The 26,895-nt window shown below is 46.7% G+C and overlaps 1 protein-coding gene across 1 annotated transcript in view; it reads right to left on the bottom strand.

The window, feature by feature from the left end:
- LOC146798414 (homeobox protein six1b-like) overlaps positions 1–26,895 on the bottom strand; it is a 286,437-nt gene that overhangs the window by 24,384 nt on the left and 235,158 nt on the right. The window contains exon 2 of the mRNA XM_085625680.1: positions 20,173–20,336. Within this exon, the coding sequence (XP_085481806.1) occupies positions 20,173–20,336 (164 nt within the window). The remainder of the gene's footprint in view (positions 1–20,172; positions 20,337–26,895) is intronic.

Raw genomic sequence — 26,895 nt, 5'->3', positions numbered from 1 at the left:
TTATTATCACTGTCAGCTGTAGCAGTACCAGCTTGTCACCTGGTCGCACCAACAAATAGTTAAGGGCAGCAGTTCCACAGTCTCTCTCCTAGAAGGATTCCAATGCGTTACAAGGGAGGCATGGCAACTGACACTACATGCAGGCAGCCAGTGCAGCTATTGATTGAAAGTGACGTGTATGTAAAACAATTATAATAACAATTAACATAATCTCTTCCCCTTCAGGAGCATAATTATCATTTAGTCAAACCTTAACTTCTGATATATATAGGAATGGGTGGTCAGTGGCCACGCTCTTTCAGACATTGTCAGGATCAATGATTGATGTCCTCTCAATTTCTTTAATAACCTGAGACAATATCAAATACTCCTTCATCTAAACCACCACATCTACAGAAAGTTCTTTAAGGAAAGATTTAAGAAATGAATTTAGTGCGGCAAAGAATTCTCAGAAGTGGCAAGTACATTTTTTGTCTCAAGTGCAAACGTTCCATCCAGTGAGTTACTATGTGCCTTATCATTCAGCATATACAAGTAGAAACTTGCACTAACTGATCTCAACATAGTGCTGGCTATTCAAATTGCATAAATACAAAAAAGACCTGGTCTATGAAGGTGCCTCTCTTCAGGCTGAAATAATCTATATATAAGTAGAGGTAGGGATCCACAATACTTTTATTCCCATATACGCCTCTTTTTTCATTAATGAGATAGTAACCTCCTACTTTTTACTTTCAATTTTTTTAATTTCTTTTTTACAGTTGGAAGTCCCCATATTTGATTACCCCTAACCAACATACAAGGGGAATAGTGTGAAAGGTGCAACAAATTTAAACATCGCAATCAAAAAAATATTAAAAGGCAAGATGACCCTTCACGTGCGCACAACCAATCGGGCTTACTGGTTGGTACTCACCAGCTGTGCCCACTTTCATCATCATTGGCAGTCATCTTGCCTTGTAAAGTAAGAAATGTAGTGTCCAAACCAAACAAGAAATAGTGCAAAAAAGAGTGAAAAAATCACATCCCACGATGCGACCTTGTGAATCTAAAATTGAAGAAAGTTGCACTTTTCTCGATACCCACTTTATTACTCCTTGTGCACTTTATTCAAATTAAAACGGTTGCTTCTCATGCATACCGTAATACTGAGCCAACATGTTTCATTGCCATAATGCTTTGGGGCAATTTCTTCAGGGCAAACGAAGTCGCCTGGCACCAGTAACGGACACTTCAATGTCTTTTTTCGGGGACCTAATCGAGCTAAAGTCCTTCGTACCAGCTCTTTTCCATAGGTCACACCGCAACCGGTGTACAGAGGAGAACTAATGCCAACTGGTGACTCAAAGATAGAGTAACCTCCCTGTCCTAGACTGAAAGGTATGTTTGATTACAGCGTAGATAATACCGCCGCGTTCGGCAAAAGTCGGTAGAGACCTAATGGATTTCTAAATTCTTAACAGAAACCACACCCGGTAGGAGTTGGACATATAAGTTTCCACCGTCGTGCCGTCTGATTATTCTATAAAACAACGGATAGCATACCGAAAAGTGTATGCCCTTGACACCCTACTCATTGTAAGTACATTGAGACAATGACAAACGATAGCAATAGGTTTTGTGTCTAGGACGTTTTTGTAAATACCTGTGTTTTTTTAAAAATCCAGTTTTTTTGCCCATAGATAGATTCACCCATTAGGAGGCTCAGAGAACAGTAGGCTCTGCTAGGATAGATTAAGGTAAGCTGAGAGAACACTGGGGTTTCTCTATACGACTTGTTCAAATAGCTTAGTTTGGAAAGTAAGAGATTTTCTCTCGTTTTTTTCCAGATATTCTGGTCCTGAAGAGAACCCTTGTAACGATTGGGTTCGAAAACGCGTCAACCTATCGTTTTTTTGTGCCAAACAAATGTGTTATAATAATTTTGGCTTTTGTGCACTGTAACTATTTCTTGTCACTGTGTGATTTTATGATGTATATTGTTCCATTGTGCACTAAAAAGACTGTGGTAGAATTTCTACTGTTGTTTGGTTGTGTGGTTCTCCTCCTGATTTGCCTTAAATAGAAAAGTAAGGTGGTGCAATCAGATGGGGCCCGGTGTGTATGTTTGAAGTATAGTATGGGTTATAAATGAGTTTGAATGGGATGGTTGTGGTGCCAAAAGTAATTGAAGCGTGAGTATGGTGTCATTTTAGTCATTCTGATTGAAATATATAAAGTTTTTCATCCATTGAAAGAAAACTGAAAAAAGATTTTCAAAAATAAAACTGAGAATTAAAAATATGACTATCAGGTATCATAGATTTATTTCTATGGCCCTGTAAAGCAATTTTTTAAGTGTTTATCAGTATTGGCATTGTTATTTGGTTTGTTTGATAATTGGTCCCAGGCATTAGGCTGATGTGCATGTGACTTTGTAACACAAGCTATCAGCAAAAAGAAATGGTACGGCATGCCAAACCAGCACTATTCAGCAAAGATGGGACACAACCAATACTAAACTCTTCATAATTACCAGGGCGTGTGCCGGTAAACTCTTGTACGTGGGGGTTGGTGGAGTTTTTGCCAGACTCCGTGCTCCAAGGGGAGCGCAGAGTTACAAAACTCTACAAACTCTGCCCGTGGAGGGGCGTTTACCACCTACCCCTAGTAAAGACTAAATAGGGTCAGAGAAAGAATAAAAACCCTAAGCAACACCTTGATCCACAGCCTTTGGATTTGATAGACAGTTTTCAATTTTAATCATCTGAGATCCCCCATGAGGTAAGATTCAAACCATTGAAGTACTACACCTTTGGTACTGCAGCCTTGAATGAAACTGGATTGAAATTTGTCTAGAAGACTGTTGTCCTTGATGTTATGGGTGAGTTGCTCCACTACACATCTTACAGTGATTTTGGTGAGGAATGGGAGGTTGGTGATAAGCCAAAAGTTGATAAGGTCATTCACATCAGCTGAGGGATTTTTTAGTAATGGTGTCACCTGACCAGTTTTTAAGACATCAGGAAAGAATCCTTGGCTGTGAAAGAGGTTAACCAAATTTGTCCAGTAGGGGAGCACGTGGGTGTAGAGGTCTATTACACTGTTGCTTGGGAAAGAGTCTTGAGAATGGTTCAAAGGTTTGGTTTTCAAGATGTTCTTGAGGAGGACGTCCTCACTGATGATGACAAAACTATGCTAGGAGCCGTTGGATTTGAATACCTCATGTGAGGTTGGTTGTGTATCATTAACTTTTGCATCGATGAACTGCACAAATTCTACTGCTTTCTTTAGTGGCTTATCAAATTTGATGGTTGAAGATGAGGGGGCATTGCTTGTGGTTTTATTTAGGTCAAAATGTTTCTTTGGTCTGTTCTTGGCACAGTTAAGGAGGGTTCTATAGTGATTTGATTTTTTACTAATGATGTATTTGTAAGAATGCTATTTTCAATCAATCAATCAATCAATCAATCAACATTTGTAGAGTGGCGCACTGTCATCACTGGGCAGAAAAATAAGCAGGAAAGGCAAAACGAAGGGCAAAAAAAGGAGTAGAAAAGGCAAAATAGCAGACAGAAAAACAAGCAGGAAAGGAATAACAGAGGGCAGAAAAACGAGCAGAAGGAAGCAAAATAGAGGGTAGAAAAACTAGCAGAAAAGGCAAAACAGAGCTGTAGAGGGCAAAACAGAGAGCAGAAAAACAAGCAGAGAGGGCAAAACAGAGGACAGAATAACTAGCAGAAAAAGCAAAACAGAGCAGGAAACAAGAAGAGGAGGCACAAATAGAGGGAAGCAGGTAGACAAGCAGCAGAGTGTAGTGATCTGCAGGCAAGCTGGACAGAACTATCGCAGCGAGGCTGGCATGAGGACCTGCTCAATGGGGCCACACTGCAGCCTCCATTAAGTAGGCCTTAAGTCTTACACTGGCCCATAAGGCACTCCATTTGGTGGGGGCCTCCTACATTCAGAAACGGCTTTCTTTCTACAAACCCACCAGATCTCTCCGGTCGGAAAGTCTTGGCCTGGCAATGGTGCCTCCCATTAGGAAAGTCAGAATAGGTGGACGTTCCTTTAAATATCTCGCCCCCAAACTATGGAACTCCCTTCCTGTTGATCTCCGCCGCATTCCCAACCTGTTTGCCTTTAGAAAGGCCTTGAAAACCTGGCTTTTTAATCAGTAATTCTGTTATGTTTCTGTTGTCTTTTCTCCTTTTCTCAGTAATGGGTCAGAAAGCGCCGGGACACTCCTTGGAGTAGCCGTGCGCTATATAAGTCACCCATTAACATTAACATTAGGTCCTGTGGAGAGTGCTGGGCGCTTGGGGGCGGAGGAAAACTGCTAGAGGAGGGAAAATGAGCAGAAAAGGAAAAAACAAATTTAAGAAACAAGCTGAAAAAGGAAAAAAATGGCAGAAAAGGCACAGAAAAAGCAAAACAAGGCAGAAAAAAATAGCAGAAAAACAGAGAGAATGAAAGGGTAGAACAGTAGGCAAAAGAAAAGCCAAAACGGCAAAACAGAGCGAAAGATGGCAAAACGGCAGAAAATGAGCAGAAAATGCAAAACAGAGGGCTGAAAAATGAGCAGCAAAGGCAAAACAGAGCGGAAGGCGGCAGAAAAATTAGCAGCAAAGGCAAAACAGAGTAGAGGAGGGCAAAATAGAGGACAGAAAAACGAGCAGGAAAGGCAAAACAGGGTGCAGAAAAATTAGCAGTCAAGGCAAAACAGAGGGCTGGAAAACGAGCAAGAAAAGGCAAAACACAGGGTGAGACATAAGCAGAAAAGCAAAACAGAGCAAGAAACTAGAAGAGGAGGTACAAACAGAAGGCAGCAGGAAGAGAGGCAGCAGAGGGTATCAGACAGCAGGCAATCTGGACAGGAGTGCTGTTGCAGGGGCAGCTGCCACAGGGACCTGCTCAATGGAGTCACACCTAGGCCTTCATTAAGTAGATCCTGAAAAAATGGACAGAAAAACGAGCAGAAAGGCAAAATGGATGGCAGAAAAAGAGCAGACAAGGAAAAAGAGGGCAAAAAATTAGCAGGAAAGACAAAACAGACTGCAGAAAAATTAGCAGAAAAAGGCAAAAGAGAGTGCAGAAAAATGAGCACAAAAAGGCAAAACAGAGCAGAAGAGGGCAAAATATTAGGGCAGAAAAAGAGCAAAAAGGCAAAACAGAAGGCAGAAAAACGATCAGAATAGGCAAAACAAAGCAGAAGAAGGCAAACAAACGAGGAGCAAAGATAAAATATAGTGATTTGATTTTTTACTAATGATGTATTTGTAAGAATGCTATTTTCAATCAATCAATCAATTAATCAATCAACATTTGTAGAGTGGCGCACTGTCATCACTGGGCAGAAAAATAAGCAGGAAAGGCAAAACGAAGGGCAAAAAAAGGAGTAGAAAAGGCAAAATAGCAGACAGAAAAACAAGCAGGAAAGGAATAACAGAGGGCAGAAAAACGAGCAGAAGAAAGCAAAATAGAGGGTAGAAAAACTAGCAGAAAAGGCAAAACAGAGCTGTAGAGGGCAAAACAGAGAGCAGAAAAACAAGCAGAAAGGGCAAAACAGAGGACAGAATAACTAGCAGAAAAAGCAAAACAGAGCAGGAAACAAGAAGAGGAGGCACAAATAGAGGGACGCAGGTAGACAAGCAGCAGAGTGTAGTGATCTGCAGGCAAGCTGGACAGAACTATCGCAGCGGGGCTGGCATAAGGACATGCTCAATGGGGCCACACTGCAGCCTCCATTAAGTAGGTCCTGTGGAGAGTGCTGGGCGCTTGGGGGCAGAGGAAAACTGCTAGAGGAGGGAAAATGAGCAGAAAAGGAAAAAACAAATTTAAGAAACAAGCAGAAAAAGGAAAAAAAATGGCAGAAAAGGTACAGAAAAAGCAAAACAAGGCAGAAAAAATTAGCAGAAAAACAGAGAGCATGAAAGGGTAGAACAGTAGGCAAAAGAAAAGCCAAAACGGCAAAACAGAGCGAAAGATGGCAAAACAGGGCAGAAAATGAGCAGAAAATGCAAAACAGAGGGCTGAAAAATGAGCAGCAAAGGCAAAACAGAGCGGAAGGCGGCAGAAAAATTAGCAGCAAAGGCAAAACAGAGTAGAGGAGGGCAAAATAGAGGGCAGAAAAACGAGCAGGAAAGGCAAAACAGAGTGCAGAAAAATTAGCAGTCACAGGGTGAGACATAAGCAGAAAAGCAAAACAGAGCAAGAAACGAGAAGAGGAGGTACAAACAGAAGGCAGCAGGAAGAGAGGCAGCAGAGGGTATCAGACAGCAGGCAATCTGGACAGGAGTGCTGTTGCAGGGGCAGCTGCCACAGGGACCTGCTCAATGGAGTCACACCTAGGCCTTCATTAAGTAGATCCTGAAAAAATGGACAGAAAAACAAGCAGAAAGGCAAAATGGATGGCAGAAAAAGAGCAGAAAAGGAAAAAGAGGGCAAAAAATTAGCAGGAAAAGGCAAAAGAGAGTGCAGAAAAATGGGCACAGAAAGGCAAAACAGAGCAGAAGAGGGCAAAATATTAGGGCAGAAAAAGAGCAAAAAGGCAAAACAGAAGGCAGAAAAACGATCAGGAAAGGCAAAACAAAGCAGAAGAAGGCAAACAAACGAGGAGCAAAGATAAAATAGAGGGTAGAAAAATTAGCAGAAAAGGCAAAACACAGGGCAGAATACGAACACGAAAGGCAAAACAAAGGGAAGAAAAACAGGCAGATAAAAACAAAACAGAGAGCAGAAAAACTAGTTGAAAAGGCAAAACAGAGCAAGAAACGAGCCAAGGAGGCACAAACAGAGGGCAACAGGTAGGCAGACAGCAGAGGGTAGTGGACTGCAGGCAAGCTGAACAGCAGAACTGTCACAGGCGGAGCTTGCACATGGATCGGAGGCTTGAGAGATTATTGACAGAGGGTGAATGTCTCCATGTCTTCTCCAGGATTCTTTGATTTTGTTCTTCTGTCATAGAGGGACTCATTGAACCCCGGAGCAGAGGGTGTGGGCCTTTTCTTTTTTTTGTAGTGGAGCTACAATGTCTATCAAGACAGAAAGACTGGTGAAACACTGAGTAGTCAGGACATTGACGTCATAGTTGGGGCTGATATCTGTCAGTAACTTGTTAGCTGTGTTGCTGAGAGTGTTGAGATCGATGTATTTTGTTTTGCGAAACCGGGTAGTTGCCCTTTTAAGTTGGCTCAAGATTACAACATGATAGAGGTGAAGTGAGAAAGGGATGAGGTTGTGGTCAGACCAGTATACTGGTATAGGATCATCTACAGTTAGCAGGTCATCTTTGGAAATAATAAGGTCAAGCATGGAACCCCTGGAGTATGTTGTATTGTAGAAGATAATTTCTGGAGAGAAATGTGGCAAGCTGGTTGGCAGCCGAGTCTTCCAAGGTGCCCCAGTGAAGATTAGAGTATCCTAGAAAGATCAGCTTATCGCTTTGTGAAGATTGGTCAATTAATTCCTCATTAAATGCAGAGTTGTCACCTGGTGGAGGGTAAATGTCGTATAACCTGATTAGGGAGTTGTGCTGCAAGTTCCAGAGTAAGACATTCATGTGTAGAGAAAGAGCAACTGGGTAGTTTCCTGCACTGAAAGGAGTTTCTGAAGATGGCGGTGATGCTTCCACCCACTTTACCTAGCCTATCATTCCTGATAATGAAATAGTTAGTGGGGAGCAGGAGATCGGGAAAAGTGTGATAAGTGTAATTAAACCAGGTATCAGTGAAGATTAGTAGGTCAAGGTGGTAGTGAGTGATGGTATCTGAGATTTTCAGCCTGTGTTTTGTTGCAGATCTGCAGTTGTGCAGCATACCATGCAGTTCTGAGGTGACTGTTTCGGTGTAGAGAGTGTCAGGGCTTTTGGTGATGACAGGTATGATGTTCCTATAGGTTGGTGTCTGGGTTGTTAATGGGTGGCGTTTGGTTCGGACCAGGGAGATGTTCGGTATAGAACATTGTTTTGTTTGTCAGGAGAAGAGATGGTGGGGGCGTAGCGGTAATATAGCTAGCATGTAAATATTAATTTCAGTTTTGGAGAGATTGTGCACAGCTCTTTGGGGCATGAGAAGAGTACTAATCGGGATTAGGCTTTTGGGGTATTGTGTTCTCGCGAAGGGGAGTAAGGAGTCAAGTACAGTGGACATTTTAGCACTTAAGTGGGAGATAATAACTTCAAGCTGGGAGATGGTGTAGTTGAGGTGACCTAGTTTATTTTCGAGGGTGTGCAGAGCTATGCAAGGAATGCTATGATACTTGGTACGGGCAGTGGATTCTGAGGTGAGATCTTCTTGGTAACACAACAGGTGCGAAAGCAAGAAGCAATTACCTATACAATTGCATAAACAATTCCAAGTTCTCATTCTTTCCTCAATGACCTGGAACTGCTGCTCCTCTCCATCTTACACAAAAAGTATAAACAAGACCAAATCCCTTCACAAGAAGGCCAAGATGGTAGATGCTTTCTAGCTCAGACAAATACAAAAACTAGAGCTGCACCACATGTAAATGAAAGAACAATGTAAGCACATGAATATTTCATAACTAATAACAATTCGAGTAGTCCAGTGGTGTTCTTCATTTATTAGTGTTTCATATAAAACCTCATAAAAAACCAGCCAGCGCGTTTCGTCCAATAGACACTAGACTTCTTCAGGGCAGAAATTCACTTGCAACAAGTAATTCCAGTCATATCATCATTATAATGAAAAATGTTTCCTATATGTGAGCCATTTCTGATGCGGCATCTATATCAAGTATATGACTGGATGCACACTTTACAAACAAGGTTTTCAAGTAGCCATCCAAATGTCGAGCTCAAATTGTCAAAATTATAAAAACATTTCAATAGGGGAATGTCCAGTCTATACTTGGCACTTAGATGGGTGCGGAGATATCCAGAGAACCGAGAAATTCCTCCAAAATTCGGCATCCCGTAGAAAGAGGCAAACAATCTAGTTCAGCTCCACAATCCCATAATCCGCAGAATACTTCTAAATCCGACAGCCATCGGCTCCCCTATTTACATGCAGGAGCCACTGAGAGTGGTGGAGATACCGCTGAGGCATGCGCAGGCCTTGCCGTGGATAGCGCTATCCAGATTACGGCCTGTACAATCCAGACCGTCGCCTGCTCAGATACTGCACAACCTGTTGGGTCCTGAAGGAGTGGGCCAACCACGAGATCGCCATCGGGCATGGGTGGTTCACCCTCCTTCCTCCCCAATCCCTCATTCTCCCCTGCATACTCTGGAGGCAAACCACTGAACAGTGTGAAGGCCCTGGGGACCCCAGAGAAGCATGTTGACACCTAGTCTGTGAGGCCTACTTAAATCGAGAGGTCCCAGGTGCCCGTGCTGGGCGGAGACCCCCCGACTGACAGCTGTGTCGTGACGGTGTGGGCCCTGTGAGCAGTGGCAGCCTCTACGACCCAATAACGCATTATATTGGACCCGCAGGTGAAAGGCGACCACAATTACTTAACTGGCCCAGGCTGATTGTGGACCTGTGGCGGGCCCAGTGGCCTTGTATGGCCCAAGCAGTGGGACTGCCTGGACCACACGGGAGGATCTCCGTATGAGGCAAGGGCCTTTCCCCTCATTACTGGCTTGCATTGGGACTCATCATGCGTCGATGGGGGACAGTGGGACTTACTGAATGAGTGCTGCCACCCCACAGGAGATTGTAGCATGTCATCTTGGCTTTTGAGGCAGATAGGAGGGCCATTTTACTGGCGGTGACCCTGCATCATCAGTGCATTTTGTTCCCTGCAGTGGATAGCACACACAGCCTCAGACCTATCTAGGCCTGAAGTGGCGACCTGTACTGACGACAGGATGATTTGATATGGGGCACCCAGCATCTGGGCCCCGCCTGGGGTGATCTGGAGGAACGTCCTGGAACTCTTTGGGATAGGCAGCCCCCCAGAGGCTGTCCTACTGTGGAGGTGTACTGGAGACCACTACTGCGTGTTGACTCCTATATGCAGAAGCCTCTCATAGGGCCCTGAGCAGGCCCGCATCTGGAGTAGACCACTGAGCCCTCTGGGTGGAATTGGACTCACGGCATCAACGATGGGGCACTCTGATCTCAAACCCAGCCACTGCAACACACAGGCCGACCACGGCCGCACACCCCACCACTAGGTCCTGCCTCTTAGCATCAGAGCTTTCTTTCCACAGTGCCGCCAACATCCAGCTGCTCAATCTGTAGGCTTCACCCGCCTGCAATCCGGGCCCGCAAAATGAGATCAATGATCACGGGGGAAGGCCAAGGGACCTACCACGATCTCCAGGTTGTCACTGATCGTCGGGGAGGGGCCCTGCCGGTATGCACCAGAGGTTCTGATGTCTTCTGAGGCGGGGGGAGCTACAACCCCGGGCACGTCGGCAAGGCTCCAGCTAGTCGGGCCAGACGCACTGCAGCTGCCGGCTTCACCTACCCGCCCGTCGCAGATGTCCTTGGAAGATGCTGTGGCCCGTCTACACCCTTTCAACAAGACCCGGCCGCCACCCCGGCCCTCCGCTGGCACGGGTCAATAGGCCTTAAGTGTTCTGGGGTGCCGCACGTCCCCTCCATTGCAGGCGAGTCTTTCTACAGGCTACTAGGTTTGGAGCGGCAAAGCCACGAGATCCGGCCCAGTCAAACAGTCTCCTCCGCCAGCCCGCGCTGTACCTCCACGGCCGGGGCCTGGCCCCAGGTGCCACTCACCACTGCTCCTGATCCGCGGGCCGGGCTGATCTTGTTTTTGTTGGCTTTAGGACTCTGCACTTGTGTTCTCTCCCTTTAAACACAGTGAAACTGGCTTATATTCAATTCACACATTTAATTTACTTTTAAGTCCCTCGTAAAGTGGCACTCTATGTACCCAGGGCCTTTAAATAAATGCTATGGTGGGCCTGCAAAACGTATTGTGCCACCCATTTAAGTGGCATTTTAAATACAGCTCAGACCTGCCATTACAGTGTGCATGTACGTTTTTTTTTGTTGACAATCAACTTTATTGATTTTGATGAACAAAGGCAAGGAAACATTGACAGCACAATGTGCAAGTTTGTACGCAAAAAAATAAATAAAGCATCATGTATGAAAAATACGTCGAGCACAGTGGACAAGCGTTGGACGTGGAGTGCATAGGGGATAGTGTGACTAGACCAAGCGTCTTTCCTCCCGACCCCGTTAACCCATTTGGTCTGTCCATTTGCCCCACACCCTCTAGGATTTGGCTGGGAAGCCCCGGGCCTCAAATAAGGGTTTCTCCTGGGCGGCACACCAGTCCACCCCTCGGTGCCATCTAGCAATCATGGGCATGGGGGGGGTTGGGTTGCGCCCAGGCCATGGCGACATCTCTTTTAGCCACCATGATGGCTGCCCCAGGAATAGTTTGTTTGCGCTGGACCCGTGTAGACCATCAGTAACACCCAGGAGAAGATGCATGGGGTCATAGGATACATGCCAGCCCAGGATGTGTGTAAGTTCCGATTCTATTTTATCCCAATATCTTGTGAGGCGGCGGCAAGACCATACCATGTGGAAGAAGTATTATGGGTGGTGCCTGCATCGTGTGCATTCAGGCGAGGCGCGCAGCCCTGCTCTGTGCAGTCGATCTGGGGTAAGATATGCGGTGTGGAGGTAATAGATCTGGACGAGACGGAGTCTGGCCGAGGTAGTGATCAGTTTGGGGGCCATCAGAGCTTCCAGCCAATCTTCATCCTCAAGGGGACCCAGCCAACCCTCCCAGCGAGTTCTAAGTGGATCTAGAGATCTGTGACTGTTGTTCATGAGTGTGTGATATATACACGATATGCCTCCCTTCCCGAGAGTCCCCATCATGGCCTGTGGTTCTGCAGGGCTGAATTCAGGAAGTGTGGTACCGGTGGAGATATGTGGACTGATGGCATGCCGAATTTGTAAGAATCTGTAGAATTGTGAGGTGTGTAGGGAGAAACAACTCTAGGTCTTGAGATTCCAATGCGGTCTCAATGCATAAACCCAGGTAGTGCCGCCACCTCGCCGAGGCATGTACCCTGCCAGAGCGGCATTTGCTGGGTCAGTTTAGCATCCCAAAGTGTATGACGCAGGGCCGAACGCCAGGCCAGGAAGACCGTTCGAATCACCGATGGGAGCGGCTTGGAGATAGGGGATCCTTACAGGAGGGCATGGATTCCAGGGAAGTCCATGTCTCGGAGTTCAGTTTGATAAGCCGGGACAGACCATCCCCCTGTGAACCAGTCATAGAGTACTAGCAGTCTTGTAGCCAGATAATATAGGTACAGGTCTGTCATGCCCATGCCCCCGTCGAAGGGTGGAATACGGCAGCGATCGAGGGACATCCGCGGTCTTCCCGTTCCCCATAAAAATCAGACGTTCATCATGTCGATATCTCTGAACCAGCTTCGGGGGTAGTGGAAGGGAGTGTTCTGAATAATATATAGGAAGCGGGGGGAGGATCATCATTTTAAATAGTGCCACTCTTCCGAGTGGGTTGAGTGGTATGGCTTTCCGGCGACTGAGATCCCTCCTGGCCTCTTGACAAGTGGGGTGACATTCAGTGCCCATTCCAGTTCAGGAAGTAGAGCAACCCATATGCCGAGATATTTAAACAGCTATCTACAGCTAGGTATATTCGATTGCCACTCAAAGCATGCCCTGGAAGGGTGGAGAGGCACGAGAGTTAATTTGGCTGGGTTCAGCCGAAGGCCCGAGACCTTCTCAAAGCTTAGCAGGGATTGGAGACATCTCGGGCCAGAGCTGGAGGGGTCAGCAAGGAAAAGCAGGACGTCGTCCGCATATAGTGCGATTTTATCTACGTGATGGCTTCCCCACCTCCAACCCTGGATTGAGTCATCTGCGCTGACGAGGCACCCCAGGGGCTCCATCGGTAGAGCAAAAAGGAGTGGGGAAAGGGGGCTGCCCTGCCTCGAGCCCATCCGGATTGGGAATATCTCAGATAGCGAACCATTGACCAGCACTCTGGCTCGAGGGTTGGAGTAGAGGACTTGGACAAAACGCCTGAATTGCTGGCCCATGCCCATCGTTAGAAGTACTTAGTCGAGGTAATGCCAGTCCACCGTATCAAAGGCCTTTTTGAAATCTACGAGAAGATGTGTTAAATAGGGGGTGAGTGCCAGGTGGAGGTGCCGTAGGCAGTGCATGGTGGCTCGAGCTGGCATGAAACTGCTTTGATCCGGATGGATCAGTTTGGTAAGGAGTGGGCGCAGACGTTGAGCCAAAACCGTGGCGTAGATTTTAATTTTGGTGTTGATCAGGGAGATCGGTCGATAGTCCATGCAAGACGCCGAGGGCGGTTGGGTTTTAGGGATGACTACAATGGTGTTCATCTCCGTCTCGCGGGAGGAAGCTCTGACATCAGCCACATGGTGGAACAAGGCCACGAGATAGGGGACCAATTGGTCACAGTAGGACGCGTAGTACTCTTGGGAGAACTCATCGGGACCTGGGGTCTTCTGACAGGCATGTAATGCAGATCCGCAAGGGACTAAGGAAGTCTGCAAGAGTATCTTCCAGTTTGTGCGCCGAGTATAGGTGAGAGTAGAAACCGGCAACAGCCCGTGCGATCTCAGGCGAGGTACAGCAAACGGTTCCCGAGGGCTCACGAATCTCAGGAATTATCCAGGATGCCAAGGAATAGAAGGCATGCCTGTGGAGGAGTCTCCCATTTTTGTTCCCCCAGCCATACACTCGGGCGACCCACGAGCACCACAGAAGTTTAGCTGACTCTAGTGCAATTTGCATAATCTCTTCCCTTACGGCTGCTAGCTGCCTGTTGTGGGACACGCTCGGGTAACCGGCCAGGTCAGCCTCCAGACAGAGCGCTTGCGCCTCGAGGAGTGCGAGGCGACCATCTTGGATCTGCTGCTGAGCTTTAAGGTGGCTTCTGGCCACTCCCAGGATGTTGGCCTAACCAGCTTCCCAGAGCATGCCTGGCGAAGTCACTGAACCCAGATTTGTGAGGAAGGATTTCCTGGTGTGGATCAATCTGGTAGTGGAGGGGGTGCCAGTGGAGTCGAGAGTGGGTTGCATAACCGCATTGAAGTTCCCACCCAGGATCATCTGACCATCGGGTAAGTTTGAGATGCTGTTAGTGAGATGTTGTAGTGTTGAGGCAAGTGTCGTGGGGGGATGTATATCGATAGGAGATGAAGGACGTTCATACCCAGCATACCGAGAGAGTCACAAAACGCCCTTGTGGGTCTTCGGTAACATGAGAGAGGACAAACGGGAAGGCCTTTCTGAGTAGAATGGCTACTCCTCGGGAGGGAATGCCAGAGTGCCACACTCTGTCAAAACAATAGTGCACCAAGAAGGCACAGTGGGATCCCATGAGGTGGGTCTCTTGGAGGTGGAGAACAGGAGAATGTCGCTGGGCGTACTTCAGGACTGCTGTGAGTTTGATGCGATCAAGCAGGCCATTTACATTCCAGGACATGACCTGGAGTGAGTTATATTTGTGGGGTGTGTGTGTCATGGAGGGTGGGAGTGCACCCCAGGTCAGGCCCTGTGATGGGTCCGGAGTGAAAAAGGAGTGTAACGCTTCTAAGCTGTGCCCACTGTGCAGAGTTGCTATGGGTTTGCAGTGTGTTCGCGCGACAGTGCATTTGCTGTCTGAGATGGAAAGTTTGGTGTAAAACCTAGAATAAAACATAGGACAACAGTCCTGAACCCTCCCCCCACCCTATACTTCCAGAACTGAAGCATCTGTCACCCTACAACGTGAGAGAAACAAGCTAAACAGTAATGTTTAGTACAGGAGATGCGTGGTGGACCCCTCCGCGTATGTGGGATGCAAAAGCAGCATTGGCAGTGTTAAAGTCTACAATACGACAATACAGTGTAAATAGTCCTTAATCTTCTGATAGTGATGATTTTCATCTTCGTTCTTGTCGTCCCTTGGAGGCAGCTTCAGATTACGGGACTGCAGGAGAGGTTGGAGTATGTGGCTGCCCGGTCTGGGACAGGGTGTGCTCCCTGGAGGAGATCTCTGCTGGGTAGGACCCGGTGCCAGGCACCCCGATAGTCAGGCTCAGTGATCTGGGCGTGTTTTTCCAACCATCACGTCATTTGCGGGATTGTGTGCGCCTCCTTTAGGGGACAAAAGTCGTGAGGCCTTTGGACCAGAGTGAGTAGGTGAGGAGATTTGTCTAGGCCCGAGGGGGCGTTCTTCAGTTAGCCAAGTCCAGGCGGCCTGATGGGAGTCGAAGAATTGTGTCTGGTCATTGAAGATGACTCGAAGGCGAGCGAAGAAGAGGACTCTGTATTGGAGGCAGAGGTTTCGCAGTTTCTGTTTGACCTCTGTGTAGGAGCGCCGTTGGGTCTGTATTTTCCTGGTATAATCCGGGAACACCATGATGGTGTGGTTTTGGAACTTCAGTCGGCCCAGAGTACGGGCCTCACGCAGGATTGCGTCTCGGTCCTTGAAGTTGAATACTCAGGCAATTATAGGGGGGGGGGGGGCCCAGGTGGCGGTTTGGATGTAAGTGAACAGTGGGCTCGCTAGATCGCGAACCAGGGCGAGAGTGTATCTTTAGGCATCCAGAACGATATCCAAGTTTCAATGAAGCTGGCCATCCGACCTTATTCGCTGTCCTCTGGAAAGCCCACGAGGCGTAGGTTGTTACGACGCAAGGAGTTTTCAGCGTCTTCGGCTCTCTTCTGTAGGTCTGTGGTATGGGATTGTAGGCGAGCCACTTGTTCCTGAAGCTGGTGGACAACATCCTCCACCGTGGAGAGACGGGACTCGGCCTCTGAGATGCGGGCCGAGGCGTTACGTAGGTCCTGCCGGATGAGGGACATATCGACCGGGACTTCCCTAATCTTCTCTTCTACTGATGTCCACGATGCGTCTATGGCTTGGAGAATAGCAGCTAGATCGGTACCTGGAAGGGATAGTTTGCCCACAGCCCCGCCCGAGGGTTCTTGGTCCAATCTGGTGAACTGGTCCATTTTGGTTTGTATGTGAGTGGTGGAGGATTTGGGGCCTCGGTCTCTTTCTATGATTGACGAGGGGAGGGCACGTGTGGTCAGAGCCGGTGTGCCTCTGGGCAAAGTCCTTAATTAAGAGTCACCAGGGTGTTCAGTTTCGTTGTCCTTAGCCGGGACATTGCAGGACTCGGGTAAAAAGATGGATCAGTGGTGGGGTCCCGGAGTTCAGAGCAGGTCGCCTCCATTGAGGGCCAGGTGAATGAGTCGCGTTGCAGGGCAGGCTTCTTCAGGGATGGGTGAGTGTGACCAGGGCTAAAGGGTACCCGGTTCACAGTGCCCCGGATTCTTGTGGTTACGGGCCGGTACTAGACCTGGACAGGGGCCTCCATGCGAGGGGAGCAGGGGTTGCCGGGCCGGGCCTCCACTGGCTGAGGGCCAGGACAGCCAGGAGGCCTCGACAGAGAAATTAAGCTCTGTGGGCCCCTCTCCTGCAGGATGCGGGATGAAGGATCTGCAGGAGATGACCAACTCAGGGCATGTGGTTTGTGGTCTATGGTTGCCGGCTCTCCGGGCGGTGGCCCCAGCGGGGCAGCAGCCCCTCGGGTTCAAGCGTCTACCTCTTTACTGTGGAGCGGTGGATTGGTAGGTCGTGATGGGAGGGCCGGGCCCCTATAAGGTATCCACCGCAACGTCCACTTTTGCACAAAGCCACATCCACGCTCGCTTGTGCAGAGTAGCGGGCTTGTCTCCCTCGGGTGGTCTCAGTGGCAGCAGGACAGGCCGCAGCTAGATCAGAAGGGCGCCTATGTATCGTGCCACTCGGCGATCAGCGGGGTCCCCGGAAGACCGAACCGGGGGTGGGTGTGGATCCGTCGCGCCCTATGTGTTCAGCCGCGACCTCCCTAGGAGTGCAAGATCTGCTGGAGGCCAAGGGTGTCGGCGAATCCAAGAGGGATGATCAACAGCAGAATTTGCTAAGGGCCAGTGCCAGTCTCCAGTCCGTAGCGCGGGTGCGGTCTAAGGGTGTGTCCGGGGCCCGGACATCAGGCCACACCTCAAGGGGTTGTGGGGATGCTGGTTTGGGCCTCAGGTGCCCCCAAGACTGTCTCAGGTAACGAGGTGGGTGCCACTGCGTTGAGGCTGGTTGAATGTCAGGGCCGCCAGATCGTTACTGTTCCAATGGGAAGGTGGAGAACGGGGAGAAGGAGCTGTGGGAGGCCCCCTCCCGAAGCCCCTGCCGCCTCCGCTGCTCGGTCAGAGCAGCTGAAATCCTTCACCAAAGCCTCACCGTGAAGCAGCCTTGTGATTGTTGTAGGTTGGGGGCCTTGCACAGGACAGCTCCCAACCGCTGCGTGCTGCTACCCCCAGCACACACCAGGGACCCAAGGGCTCCGTGCATCCACCTTCTGGGTCGTTGTGTATGCAGCCATTGGTCTATGGGCAGTGCTGTCAAGCACCACCACCGCGAAGCTCGGCGGGCCTGGCCGAGCCCCTGAGCATCACTCTATCACAGGAGGGCTGCGTTCTTGAGGGGGAGGGTCCTCCTCCCCCCGGTCGCTGCCCGAGCTGACGGCGGATTCCCGGAAGCCACCACTGTGTGGTCGCCGACAACAGTTGCAATGGATGAAGGGACTCCAGGCGACCCCATGGACCCGGCCAGGTGAAGGGAGGCCTCAGTCCAGGCCGCACGGCCAGACAGCCCACTCCAGATTGCCGTAGGGCAGGAGCAATCTTGAGTCCCCCAGCACCCCTCTCAGTGAGGCTAGGTGGGCCGTCGGGTCAGCCGGTCAGTACGTGGGGCCCAATGGTCGTGGGCGAGCTGGAGCCGCCGCTGGTCACCGATTAGGGCCCCAGAGCTCAGGGCGCGGGTGCCGCCATCTTGAGGTACGGCGAGGCGGGACGCTGGGTGGCAAATGGACACAGCATACAGTTTGCTTCGGCTTTTCGCCACAGGCAGGTGGTGCAAGTTATGGTGAAGCAGTAGTTATGGACTGCAGGGTTGGATGGCTGGCAATACTGGTGGATCTTGGAGCGGATGACGGAGGGGTCCAGAGCACTCTTAGAGTGTGACCGCCACCTTGACGCTCCAAGCCACGCCCCGCATGTACGGTTTTAAACTGCCATTTCGACTTGGCAAACTAACCCTCTTGCCAGGTACATATAAGTGACCATTAGGTTAGGCCTTTCACAGCCCATAGGGGAGGGTGGAGTGTATTTAAAAAAGTTTGACCTTTTACATATCCTGGTAGTGAAAAACTCTTAAATTTGTTTTTCACTGCTGCCAGGCCTACCTCTTCCATAGGATAACATTAGGTTAACTTATAACAATTAATAAGTGGTAACTTTCAATTGGGAGCAAGTACTACAAAATGTTGAGTATGGCGCCTAAAGAATTGTAACTAAAGTGCTTTTTAATGGTGAAGTCAGATTTTAAGTCACAATTCTGATAAGGCCACTTTTAGGAAGTTGGCATTGTCTTGTCCCAACCATTTGGTGTCTGCTGCCTGTATCCTGGGTGACATGACTAGGTGTAAGTGGCAGTTGATATTTATGTAGACAGTGAGACAAGTTAAAGATAGGCTTTTGCAGGATGGGCCATCTCTGCCTTGATGAGGGGTGGGAGTTGTCACCTACCACACTTGCACATCACAAAGGCTCTTGCTGGGTGAACTCAAACTTGACACTAGATCTTTGTGACCCCAGACAAGCTGGGGCCAGGGCAGGGAGACAGGACATTCTAAATACCTCTGGTGGTTGAAACTTCCAGAACCTTCTCGTACTTTAAAGCAGACATCTGTTGTAAATAATGGCACCTTAGACCCAACTCTTCAAACACCTCTGGACCTGTAGAAGACTCAGAATGACTGCTGGGCTGCTCTGCAAGAAGGCCTGCTACTCTGCAGCCCTGTTGCCCTGCTGCTCTGCAGCCCCTGCTGCCTAAGTGAAAGAACTATACCGACATCTTAATCCCCAGACTACCAGAGTGACTCCAAGGGCTAGTTAGCTGACCTCCTGATCAGAGCTTCAGTGACAGACAAGGCTCCAACCATCTTGAACCCAGCATCTGGACTCTACTAGCTGTGAGTCTTCCACTCTAAGTGGTGTCACACCATTCCTGGATCCTTGGAAGTGGGCCTGAACGTGCTCTGCCAGCCCAGCTGTGGTCCTGTGCACAAAACCATTGCAGCACAACACATCTCCTTACAGCCGCTTTGGAACCAACGCTGTGCAACATATCCCTGACTCAGGTCCCCTCATCAGAGCCCCACAGCTTCCTCTGAAACGCCGCTGTGCAACACATCCTTGACACCGATCATCGCATCGCAAGGCCCCCTTTGATGGCTTCAACAACAATAACACAGGACATTGCATTGCAGCCCTGCAACTTCCTCTGAACTGCTGCTGTGCGATGCATCCTCAATGCCAGACTTTAAATCTCCAGCACCCCGTCGACTGCCTCCTTGATGTTGACACAGGACTCTGCATCACAGCCCAGCAGCTCCTTGGAACTGCTGCTGCACGGGACATCCTCGACATGTGATCTCGCAACGCTCCCAAAGCAAGATTTAAGGTACTTTGTTCAACGGGCCTAACTTGCTCCCTGTATTGGGCTGCACTCCATCGTGGTCAACTGAACTTGTGACTTTGTCCCGGTCCATCACAACCAGATAACCAGAGTTGGCGTTTGTGCTTTTAGGCACTATTTACACTTACATCTTTAAACTTGCATGTCTTTGGTCTACTGATTTTTTTTTGTCATTTTGGTCTCCAATAATTTATTACATTTTAACCTATTTTTCTAAATTGGTGTGGAATTTTCCTTGTGTTGTGTGTTCACTTTATTACTATTTGAAGTGCTGCATAAATACTTTGCATATTGCCTCTAAGATAAACCTGACTGTTTTTGTGCCAAGATACCAGAGGGTTAAGTACAGGTTAATTTGGGGTTTGCTTGTGTCACAAACCAACAGAGATTGTGGTTGCTGCTTGAGTAAGGTTTCACCCCTTCAACCAGTAACTCAATTTCCAACACTTCTTAATTACAATACTGGTCCACATTTCTGACTGTGGCACAGACAGTTGTGTTTCCTTAACTGTGAGTAACAAGGAGGACTGAGACAAACCCCAGAAGGCACAATTCTCAAGGCTGAGACAATTCCCTCCAAATTCCCAAACCCCAGAAGGCCCACTTCTCAAGGCTGAGACAATTCCCTCCAAATTCCCATTCTGTTTTGTGACTTTTCGTTACCTTTCTTTGGTCTCAGCGGCTCTGTCCCTCTGCCTTCGGTTTTTGAACCAGTTGCTGACCTGCGTAGTGGTAAGTCCAGTTGCTTCGGCCAGCTCCCTCTTCTCTCGGGGGGATGGGTATGGATTATGGATGTACCACTCACGAAGCACTCCCCTGGATTTTTCCTACAATAAGAATTTCTGCAGTTATTCTCTAGTAATACATATAATAAAAATTAGTCATAATAACCCTATGACTGAGCATGTGTTTTTTCCAAGTACATTACGTATATCTAAACAGCATACCACAGATGCACCTATCGCTGATATTCTTAATGCCAAAATTAACATGGCCTTTCCCCATCTCTTGTTCTCTTTTCATTCTTTGCATTGATTTGCAACCTCAGGCAGGGCTGAAGTTGTGAGAATAGGAAGGCAGTCCATACGGCATTATTTGCTCCCTGAGTCATACAAATACTTGTTGAGAGTTCTTGTCCCCAGAAGCAAAGCCAATTAATTCCACTGTGTCTTCAGAAGAGGAGCTTGAAAATTAAATTTGGCAAATCCTAACCCCTATTGCTTAGGTGTCTTACTTCCCATTGAGTGCGTCTAAGAGTCTGCAAGCAATCACATACATTTGTAGGAAAATAAAGAGGATACATAGTGAGTAACCGTATACTATGGCCCAGAATTGTAGTGAGTTGTTCCGGCGACATCGTAATTCTCAAAGCCACAGGTCGAGTGGTTAGTAAATGTCAAAAGACTCCAGAGATTGCACTAAAGACCACATAACGTTATCTTTTACCTATTTTTAAATTACATGTTTATTTTAGTGTAGGTCACGTGAAAAGTTAGCATTTTTTTAAAGAGGGAAATGCTTACTGAAAACACTGAGTGAAATACCGTACTATGCGGTTTTATTTTTATTTATTTATTTATATATAAAGTTTTATACAGTGTAAACTTGACCCTGGAAGGGTATCAGAGTTCTTTACAAGTGTTACGGTAAGGAGAAAACAAGGGAGGCAAACATAAATTATGAAAGTACACATTACAAATCAGGTTTTGTGGTCTGTAGAACAAAGAAGCAATACATAGTTAAGGAGATGGGGGAAGATTTACAAGCCCCTTGCACCACCGGTGCATCACTTTTTGCGTTTACCGGTGGTCCATTTTACTGCTCCATATTTACAAGGGTGGGAAAAGCCACCCTGCCTGATTTTTCCTGTCCTTGTAAATATGGCCCCTTTGCACGCAGCACTTTGCATGAAAGGCTTGTTCCATGGGTGTTCCCACACAACACCCATGGAACCAGACACATTTCCAGATTCATGAGAAATCGTATATCTGGAAATGCATGTGAATGCTACGCCTCGAGGCGTAGGGAGGTGCAACGAGGAGAAATGTATTCATTTTTCCTTGTTTTCTTTTCTTCTTTCTATGCGTGCCACCTCTAATGATTATTTATGTACAGGAAGGGTTCCCTTCCGGCACATAAACAATCATTGATACAATTACGTTTTTCAACTTCTATGTGTGCTAACGCAGCACACATAGAAGTTGAAAAACGGCATTTCAGATTGTTTTTGTTCAGGAAGGGTTACCTTTGTACACAAAAACAATCTCCCCACGACGCAGGCATCCTTGCACCATGGTGCAAAGGTGCCTGCGCTGGTGCATGGCAGTAGTTTGTGCGCCAGCACAGGGTGAAGCAAAGAGATGTGACATATTGTTGGAAATATGTTGCATCCTGTGCTTTGACAGTGACCAATGGCTTGCGTTTCGCACTGAGTCACTTTCTTGTAAATCTGCCACATGGAGTTTTAGTAAAAGCACTTTGTTACAAAACACATTGGGGCTTATTTACAAGCCCCTTGCGCTGCCGGTAAGTCACATTTAACCCCTTGTGTGCCACGCCCTTTCCCCGCCCTGTGCCGGCCGTTACATTAGCGGGCGGGGTTTATGACGAGCTGGACTCGTCATGGGCACAGCGCAACTGCGGCCCATGACGAGTCCAGCTCGTCATGGGCACACAAGGGGTTAAAATGGGAAAAAGTGATGCACTGGCGGCGCAAGGGGCTTGTAAATAAGCCTCATTCTGTCTGTGCAAGTCAGAGGTTTTTTAAATAACTGTCTTGAATGTATAGCTAAAATTGATTTCTTTCCCTTTTATGGAAAGGATATTGATTAATCAGTCAATTGGGTAAAGCTTCTTAGACAAGTTTGAGACTGTCATTATCTAGATGTATTGCAGGCTTTGAAACTCATTAGCTGCAGTAAGGAAATCATACTGATTTTTGCCATTCTATTGAATGAAATCTTCTTTTACAACGAATTATATCATATCCAAAACATAATTTCATAACCATGTGAAATACAGTTTTAAAGCCACTAAATATTGTGCAAAAAAAGGAGCTTACATCATTATATATGAGTTTGTTACCTAATGTAATTTCTAGTCCAAAAGTGACCACATACCATTAACAGCCCTACTTTGGCCACCCTCGACATTACAGCCAACGTAACAGTTCCTTCTTACATATATTAAAGGTCTCACAAAGCTTTGGCTTAACTAACAGTGGTTCATATACCCTGCACTTTGAATAAACCAATTAGTAAATTTAATGTGGCTGCAACCCCAAGTTTCAGTTGATATTTCTTCTGCATATTACTTTCCTTGTACACATGAAGAGCATTCTGCTCTGCTTTTAAATAAAACAGCGGACTTTGATATTCATCCACCTGTACCACCTAAAAACACTCTGCCAGTAATACTTTGGAGCAAAGTCTGTAATCATTATGTACAGATTTGACTGGTCCTTTATTTCTTCTTAAGACTTTTATTGGTAAGATATTACATCTCCACCAGAGCACACATGCTCTCCAGTTCTTCTGCTTTCCAATTTCTATTCTTTACATTCTATATGATGTCACCCCGACCTCAGCACATTCTACATTCTGTGCCATGACTATAATATCTCTACACCCCCCCCCCCTTTTATTATTTGAACCTAGAGACATGTTGGCTCTGTGTAACACTTCAATAACAGAGCATCAACAGTCTAACACAGGAATTGCTCAGCCATAAAATAAACTAATATGACCTTGATATGCAATTAAACTAACATGACCATCATATAATATACATAACCCAATCTTGAACGATTCCACACATAGCAATATAGATATTTATCCTTATAATGTCTTTTGATATATGCATACTTATCCTTAGAATTGTTTTTTCACTTACCCACTCCCATCACTCTGTGACCTTACACACATCTCCCATTCTCCGCATTGTACCATCATCAATGACTACCACATTACATTTGACTTCCTTCACCTTGTATGGAATAGAATACTTGCTATCCCCTTTTCAAACAAAACCCCTCATTCTTATCACAACCCAGTCCCTGCACTGTACACAACACTTTTCACATCCTTCCTTTTGGTGTAATACTGCATATTTCTCCTCTGGAACCCCATGACCCTTCTCTTCAGCTCCTCACGATTCACTTCAACACTTGTCTTTTCCTTCAACCATACAGGGCATTCCTTTATTCCAGGTTCTCTTCCTCTCAAGGAGACAAATGGTGAATTCACTGTCACTGAATGAGGGGCTGTTCTATGCGACCACATCATTCTCTTTAACTCCTTCCTCCATGAAAGATGGTTAGCCAGAGACAGCTGAATATTTTCCATCACCAGCTGGTTTATTTTCTCTACTAATCCACTGGCCTGTGATCAGAAAAGAGCTACTCTTTCATAGACTATTCCCATTCCAGAAAGATAGTTTGTCATTTCCCTGGATACAAATTGCACCCCATTTTCTGGCAAAATTGTTTTTGGTATGCCTTCATCTATGAAAACTTCCTCCAAAAACTCAATGACTGCTGCCGCGTTCACCTGCTCTGTGTTATTTTAACACAAACCATTTAGTATGATAATCCACTAGTATCACGATAAACCTATTCCTTGATTCTAACCTAGATACAGGTCCTAGGATGTCAATGGCCAACCTTTCCCATGGCCTATCTGGAAAATGTATAACATCTAATGGGGGTTGTCTAACCATCTTGGTATTGTCTCTATTGGCACATGCAACACAATTCCTCACTCTCTCTTCAACATCACGATCCATACCAGGCGACCAAAAAGGTTGTCTCACCTTCTTTTTCATCACTCCTCGCCACTAGGAGCAACAAATTGATTCCTTCTCATGTACTTTCCATTAACTTTACTCAATTCATCCCTGATTTTAAAATATACATGCATCTCTTTGCCCAATTCTTCACCTTCTTTCCAACCACGCACAACCCTCGTTTCAACTTCCTTCACCTCCTTATCAACCTCCCTTGCAGCCATCCACTCTTCCACCACCAAAGCCATGAGCCCCGTGACAAATATTTCTTCTTTGACCAACACCTCCTCAACAACTTTCTCCACTTCCACTGGCATCCTTGACAAGTAATCCGCCAGAACATTTCTGCTGCCCCTCACAAACTCCATTTCAAAATTGAAATCCATTACAGATAGCAACCACCTACTAATATGTGGTGTAACGTTCCTCTCCAAACCTCTTCCCCCTTTGAAGATATATGTCAAAGGTTTGTGGTCAGTCCTTACTCTGAAAGGTATTCCACAGGCATAGAAACAAAAATGATTTATTCCCCAGCAACAGGCCAGAGCTTCTCTTTCAATTTTAGAATACACAGTTTCTACTCCCTGCAATCTCCTGTATGCAAAACCAACCTCATACTCCGTTCATCTTAACCTGCATTAATACTGCACCAATTCCCACATTACTGGTGTCAATCGTAACATATGTTTTCCCTGCAGCATCAAAATGTCAAGATGTGGGAGCTTGAGCAATACTTTCTTTTACTTCCTGAAACGCACACTCACATTCTTCTCCCCACTCAAACTCTACACCTTTTCTTCATTCTTCTTAAGGGTTCTGCTATTCCGTAAAATACCTCACAAATTTTGAGCAATATTCTGGGAGTCCCAGAAACGATTTCAACTCTTCTTTGGTACGTGGTCTTGGTGCTCTCTCTTTCGCTGTTACAAAACTCTTCTTTGGTCTAATTCCTTTACCATCTATATCATTTCCTAAATATTTTACCTCTTTCTTCCTGATTTGACAATTCTTATTATTTATAGTCAATCCATGCTATTCAAATCTCTTCATCACCCTCTCATGTGCATTTCTCTCCACAATGAGTATATCGTCCTGGAAACACAATACTCGATCCATATCTCCAAAAATGTTTTTCATTATCCTCTGGAACACCTCTGAGGCCGAAGCAAGCCCAAGGGGCATTCTTTTGTAGCTGAATGCACCCAAAAGAGTAACAAAAGAAGTTGTGTGTCTGGATTCTACATGTCAATTAACCTGATATGCAGATGACATATCTAGAAAACTAAATACAACTCCCTTACTTTCCATTGTTAACATTTCCGTAACATTAGGAAGCGCCTGCCTATCCACTCAATTGCACTTGTTGAGATAGAGCAGATCAATGCACGGGCACATCCTTGGGTGCCACGATGATGGGCACCAACCATTCAGAAGCCTCGATAGGCTTGATAATGTGTTGCTTTAATAGCTTATCTAACTCCTCCTTCAAAGGCTGCCTCATCATGTTATGAATATTTCTTACCCCAAGCACCACTGATTTCGCCCCTTCCTTCAATATTCTTTTTTGAGAGAATCCCTTCAACAAACCCAATTCATCTGAAAATACCTTTGGATATCTCTCCATTAAATTCTCTTGAGTTTCTAAACACACTTCTTCCACTTCATTCCTTTCAGCCAACATAACTTGTTCTATTGCATTGGGATTTACGATTATACCACAATCTCTTTGATGGTGCCATCTTAACAGATCTGAGCCATAATCTGTAATGAGACCCGCCCGTACACATATTTTCCCTTTAAGGTGATAGTCATCCACTTAATTCCTAAATTCTCTATCTTTCTTCCAGTATAACCAACAGCTTTTATATCGGGCTTACACAATTGATGATCCTTAAAATGTCTCCACTTGCTCTCATACGTTTCCTTTGATATAAGTGTGGATAAACTCCCTGAATATCCTAACACCTTTATAGACACACCATTCAGGAGTACTTGACACTGTGGCTTCTCCATCTTATCAGTACCTTCTAGTTTCACATTCTGCGTCCCATCCTCATTTTAATGGGATATGTGCGCATTGGTCTGGTGCCATGCATTAACATACGGCTGATGGCCGGGAGAGGCATACGTCCCGTGTCAGCAAATGTTTCTCCTATGTGGCGCTCTGCTGTCCAGTGCGATAGCTATTGCAGCTGCGCTGCTAAAAAGTATGCCTCAAAGGATGGTGCACCTAGACCTCCCTGATCTGTCGGCAGGCACAGGGTAGATAGGGCTACCCTATGCCGACCCACTCCCCAGATCAGGGAGGCAAGCAATGTGTCTAGCTCCCAGAAGAGGGGTTAGCAAAGTGATATAATAGTCTGGGAACTATTATCATTTTGGCTAAGGCCACTCGTCCAATTGGGGCCAGGGGTAATGTTCTCCAGAAACCCACCGCCGTTCTTATTCCTGCTAGCGCTTTGCGGAGATTTCCTTCATACAGATCCCTGGGTGAGTGGTACAGCCTCACCCCTAGGTATTTAGGCACTGCATTGCTCCAGGTTACTTTCTGATCCCCTATTTCTATGTCGAGTGGGGCCAGGTGTGGGCTCAGCGGGTAGATCG

The sequence above is a fragment of the Triturus cristatus genome, chromosome 9, assembly GCF_964204655.1.
Source record: "Triturus cristatus chromosome 9, aTriCri1.1, whole genome shotgun sequence".
Lineage (NCBI taxonomy): Eukaryota > Metazoa > Chordata > Amphibia > Caudata > Salamandridae > Triturus > Triturus cristatus.
Note: the sequence above shows the minus strand (reverse complement) of the source record. Positions and strands in the feature narration are given on the sequence as shown.